The following is a 5,494-nucleotide window of genomic DNA, read 5'->3' on the forward strand; positions in this document are numbered from 1 at the left end:
CGGGCCGGTGCCCGCTGCTGCCCGCACCCGCGCAAAGGCCGCGCTGCGGGGCGGGGGCCGCGTTGGTGTCCAGCGGCTCCTTCCTCGGCTGGGGAAGGGCCGGGAGGGTCCGGAATCGTTTTCCGGGCACTGACCAGAAATAAATGAGCTTTTTTTCCTTGCCGTTTGATAACATCGTGCTGCCGCGCTGTAAAATGGAAAGACCTATTTACTATGACAACAATATTTTTAATGGGCTGCAAGCGACTTGTCCGAAAGTTGGTACTGCAAACAGCAAAGGCATCGCTCTGTTTGTAGGCGACACAGCCAGCACCGTATTTTGACTCTGAAACTCTGTTTATTTTTCGTTTATGACCCATTGCCAGGGTTTTTATCCCAAACGAAAAGAAAACGCAGGATTATCTTTTCGCAACGCAGAGTTTTATTTTGATTTCTTTGGCCCGAAATCCTGCCCTCGGCGCTATCAACACGTCGATTCGGGCCAATCTGCGGGAAGCGGAGAGGGATCCTTTCTCCAAATAACCCTGCCGGGAGTATTAACACGCGTGACGGCTCCGGCCGTGGGCAGAGGGCGCAGTCCAGGGGGGTTGGACACCCTGCGGCAGCCCCCTGAGGAGGGGGGAGAAGGGAAGGGCAGTACCGGAGGGGGGGGGGGGCGCAGAGGAAGGGGCGGCCAGAAGTTCAGGGGAAGCCCCCGGGAAGGGGAGGAGGCCCTCCCGTGGGAAGGGACCCCCCTCGCCCGCCCCCGTCCCGAGGGGGTTCCCTGGGAGTCTGCGACCCTTCGCTCGGGGTTACCGAGTCGACGGAGGTGGGAAAGATCCCCCCCTCCCGTCCCCGATCCGCTTCCCATCGGAGAGGCCTCCGGACACCCGCTCGAAGGATTCCCGGCAGGGGCGGCTCCGGTCCCTGGCTCCCGCACCCCGAGCAGGGCCGGCAGCGCTCCCAGAAAACCGTTGAGTTATTTTTTGTTTATTTCTTTTTATTATTATTTGTTGTCGTTGCTTATATTTTCTCTCTCTCTCTCTTTTTTTTTTTTCTTATCCAAAACCACACTTAAAAAATGATAAGGAACGGGTTTTATTGATTTTTTTTTTTCCACCACAACATTAAGTTTATAACAATATAGGCTGTTTTAAAAATAGGACCGATCCCTAACAGAAAGCGAGAGGGCAGAGAGTACAATCAAAAAGAGGAAAACAAAATTCAAAATAAAATAAAGAAAAGGAACCAACCAACCCAAACCCTTGGGAAGACAGCAAACAATTGTCAGACAACAGGTGAGTAGACACTAAGACAGAGAGAGACTAGAGGTGTCCACTCCTCACTTGATTTCTGCCTATTAAAATCCACATACTCAATGGACTTTAGAAGAAAACTGTACATCATACCAAATAAATTAAAATTACCCTAAAGTTGATTGTCCTTCACTTAAAGCGCCCAGCTCACCGAATCTCCCTTATTTATTCGCATGAAGCCGGGCTGATGTTAATTCCCATGCCTTGCTCCTCTCTTCTCACTTTCCTTCGCTTTTAATTCTTTTTTATTTTATTTTGTACAACATGAACGAATGCAGCTTTACAATGCTAAAAACCCTTTCCTCACCATTCAAATAAAAGCAGTGCTTTAAGAATCATCGTACAATATTGCACAGTTCAAAAGTACAATAATATTAATAATAATAATAATAATAATAATAATTAGTATTACAAAAGAAAGTGAAAGGGTACAGATTTTTTTCCTCCCCAAAATACCGAAATAACTTTACAAGGAAGAAAAAACCCAAAACAACCCGACAACTAGGAAAACAAGAATTATAAACAAGAATTAAAAATGTCTAAATAAATGATAATAAATAGGGGTCACTCAAAGCGCGCGGGTGTATTTAACTGTTCACTTTGAGGCTGTATTTCTTGCTCGTAAAAGTCCCATGACAAAAAAAAGAAAGGTACAAAAGGTGGGCAAGCAAAGAGGCAAAGGTCTGCTTAAATGAAAAGCCGTGGTCGATGAAGTTTGAGTCACGACAGGATCAGGAGCCTGAACAATTATTTGGAGGCAGAAGGAGAGGTCCGAAAGGAACAGAAATTCAGCTTCCCGTTAGCGTTTGGCAAATCTCGAGGAGTGGCCTGGGATCATTCCTTTTTTTTTATTATTAATATCATCCTTTCTTTCCCCCCATTTTTTTCTTTTTTTTTCTCCCACTTTTTTTTCCTCTTTTTTTTTCTTTTTTTCTTTTTTTTTTTTTTTTTACAAAAATAAAACTAAACCCCCAACAACCCCCCCGGTTTTCTTCCACTTTTACAAAAGGTGTGACAGCTCCAGGGTTCCTTACAATTCCCCCCTTTCCTCTTCCCGATATCCCTTTCCCCCCCCCCCCCCCTTTTTTCTTTTTCTTTTTTTTTTTTCCTAGATTTTTGCGACTTTCCTCCTAACGCCACACGCCGAGGGGTACCCCCCACCCCCGCACCTCTCTCCACCCAAAACCCGTGCTCCGCAGACGCCGCCCGGGTGGGTCGCACGAAGGGCTGGAGTACTTACAAGCGGGCGGGTGCCTTGCGCGCCTCTCCGCGCCCCTCCGCGCAGCGGCGGGCGGGCTCAGACGGGCCGCAGGAGCGGCACGGAGGTGACCACGGGGTGGGAATAGTAGACGGGGTGAGGGAAGGTGAGCAGGGGCTGGGTGCCGGGGGCTCCGCCGCCCCCCGCGCCCCCCTCCGCGCCCGAGTTCTCGTGGTACAGGATGGGGACGCGGACGATGCGCTGCGCGGCCGCGTGGCTGAGGTTGGCCGCCTCCAGCTCGGCCGCCAGCTGCCGCTTCCACTTGTTGCGGCGGTTCTGGAACCAGATCTTCACCTGGGTCTCTGTCAGGTGGAGGGAGGCGGCCAGGCCGGCCCGCTCCGAGCTGCTCAGGTAGCGCTTCATGTCGAAGGTGGACTCCAGCTGGAAGACCTGGCTGCGGCTGAACACCGTGCGCGTCTTCTTCTTGCGGCACGGCTTCTTCTCCGGGCTCTCCTCCCGCTTCTTCCAGTCCTCCGCGCCTCCCTCCTTCTTCGCCTCCTCGGAGTCGCTCTCCTCCAGGACGATCTCGTCGGGGCTCTTGGAGTCCAGCTCCTTCTGCTCCCCCTCCGCCTTCAGCAGCGGCTCCGGGGAGTCCCGGTCGGTGCCCGAGGCGGGGGACGAGTCCCTCAGCAGGGATTTCTCTGCGGCTGGAGGGGAAGGACGAAGCGGGGGATGAAGAGGGAGGGATAGGGGACACAAAGAGACACCTTCACCACCCGGCCCCCGCGTCCCGTCGGGGGAAAAACGGGACGAGCCGGCCGGACCCCCGCGTCGCCCCGCCGACGGCTTCACCCCCCCCGGTGCCCACCGCGGCCGCCCCGCCGGGGAGGGAAGGAAGGGAGCTGCGGGGAGCGGTACCTTCGGTGCGGGGCAGGTGAGCTCCGGCCGGCGTCAGGGCGTACGGGTACCACCAGGTCTGGGCGCGCTCCAGGCAGTGCGCGCTCAGGGCGAAGCGCGGCGCCGGGATCTCGAAGCGGGGGAAGGCGAGGTCTCCCACCTGCGAGAGGGCGAAGCCGGCGCCGTCCACCGCCGCCTTGCCCGAAGGGGCGAACAGCGCCCGCGGCTGCTTGGGGGGCGCCTTGGGGGGGCCGCCGTTGAGCAGGTTCTTGATGTAGAAGGACTCCTTGGGGGGAGGCGGCGGGGCGCTGGGTGGCTCCTGCCCGGTCTCCGGCATCCTCCGGTGCCCGCCCGGCTCCTGCCCGCCGCTGGCCCCGCAGCCCGGCGCGCAGGTGGCGGCTCCCGGCGGCGCGGGGGACAGGAGCGGAGGGGCGGCGTGGGAGCGCGGCGGAGGGGCCGGCCGGGGGCCCCTCGCATGGGGGGGCGGCAGGACGGGGGGCCGGGGGGACCCGCGCAGCCCGCGGCACCGGGGGGCTGCTGCGGGCAGGCGGAGAGCCGGGGTCGTCGCTGCCGCCGCCGCCGCCGCCGCCTCCCGCCGCCGCCGCCGCTGCTGCGTCAACCTGGCGCCGGATGCTAATGATGAAATCAAAATGTCATCCCCGCTCCGCGCGGGGAGCACGCGGCGATTGGGCGCGCACAAAGGCGAATGGGATCAGGCGGGAGGCGGCGGGAGGAGAGGGCTCCGCGCAGCCCCTGCCCCGCAGCCGCCGCGGCCCCGGCTCCCCCCCCCCCGCCCCGACGCGCCGCCGTGCCCGGAGGCGGCGACCGCCCGCCCGTCCCCGGCGATACAGAGTCCAATGAGGCGGCGAGCGGGGCCGGGCCGGCGGCACAAAGGGACCGGCTCGGCGCGGGGAGCGCGGCGGGAGCGGCGGGAGGCGAATGGCTCGGGACGAGCCGCTCCTGCCTCAAAACCGCGCCCGCCCCGCCGCGCCGCCCCCCGCGCCCCCGCCCCGCACCGACGGCAACAAAAGCCGCCCGCGCCGCAGGGGGGGCGGCGGGACCGGCCGGGCCCCGCCGGGATGCCGGGCCCCGGGATCCGGGATGCCGGGCCCCGGGATGCCTGGCCCCGGGATGCCTGGCACCGGGATATCGGGGCATCCCTGCGCTGGGCACGAACGATTTAAGGGACGGCTGCGGGGCGGTGGCTGCGGGGCGGCGGCAGGGCTCTCCCCCGACGGTGCCCTCCCCTCCCCGGGCATCCCCGCCGCGCCCCTCGGTCCCCGGCAGCGAGAGCGGACAGCGGGACACGTCGAGCCCGCGGCGGAGGGGCGGCGGCGGACACGGCCCGGGAGCGGCCGCGGTGCTCCGGGGCACGGCCCGGCCCCGCTGCTCCCGGGGGCCGTGTCCGACCCTCCCGGGGTCCATCCCCGCCGCTCCCGGCGTCCGGGCACCGGACACTCCCGGGGTCCTGTTATAGGGCGCTCCGGGGGCCCATCCCCGCCGCTCCTGGGATCCCTCCCCACTTCAGGGATCCGTCCCGGCCATTCCCGAGATCCACCCCGCCGTTCCCGGGATCCATCCCGGCCATTCCCAGGATCCATCCCTGCCGTTCCCAGCATCCATCCCGGCCGTTCCCGGGGTCCGTTCCCGGGATCCATCCCCGTTCCCGGGGTCCGGGCACAGGGCGCCCCCTACCGGCCCTGGGAGCGCCCCGCGTCCCGGGACGGGCGGTCCCGGAGCGTTCCCCGCACCGCACGGCACATCCCGGGACACCGGGAAGCGGCGGCTCTGGGCCCCGGGAGCCGCGACGGGACCCCTGGTACGGCGGTGATGCCGCGGGTACCGCTCTGCCCCCGGGCCCTCCGGGAGCAGGTGAGGCACCCGTTGGGAAGGGAAGGGAAAAGGTAAGGGAAAAGGAAGGGAAAAAGGGAAGGAAAAAGGAAGGGGAAAAGGAAGGCAGGACATAGGAAAAGAGAAAGGAAAAAAGGAGAAAGGAGAAAGGAAAAAAGGAGAAAGGAGAAAGGAAAAAAGGAGAAAGGAAAAAAGGGGAAAGGGGAAGGGGAAGGGGAGGGAAGGGAAGGGGAAGGGGAAGGGGAAGGGGAAG

General features: G+C 61.5%; 1 protein-coding gene across 1 annotated transcript; it reads right to left on the bottom strand.

The window, feature by feature from the left end:
* Positions 1-2,414: 2,414 nt before the first annotated feature.
* HMX3 (H6 family homeobox 3) lies at positions 2,415-4,274 on the bottom strand. Its single transcript, XM_027655257.1, has 2 exons — positions 3,412-4,274; positions 2,415-3,200 (listed from the first exon to the last, which is right to left on the bottom strand). Exons 1-2 carry the CDS (start codon positions 3,725-3,727, stop codon positions 2,593-2,595), a joined length of 924 nt encoding a protein of 307 aa, XP_027511058.1. The 5' UTR covers positions 3,728-4,274; the 3' UTR covers positions 2,415-2,592.
* Between the last annotated feature and the right edge of the window lie 1,220 nt (positions 4,275-5,494).

This window comes from Corapipo altera, unplaced genomic scaffold (assembly GCF_003945725.1).
Source record: "Corapipo altera isolate COAL_440 unplaced genomic scaffold, ASM394572v1 180, whole genome shotgun sequence".
Lineage (NCBI taxonomy): Eukaryota > Metazoa > Chordata > Aves > Passeriformes > Pipridae > Corapipo > Corapipo altera.

Excerpts from the sequence above, each read along its gene's own strand:
- HMX3 (XM_027655257.1), bottom strand. The coding sequence starts at position 3,727 with ATGCCGGAGACCGGGCAGGAGCCACCCAGCGCCCCGCCGCCTCCCCCC. Across the intron at positions 3,201-3,411 it reads TCACCTGCCCCGCACCGAAG|CCGCAGAGAAATCCCTGCTG; the intron begins GTACCGCTCCCC and ends CTTCCCCTCCAG.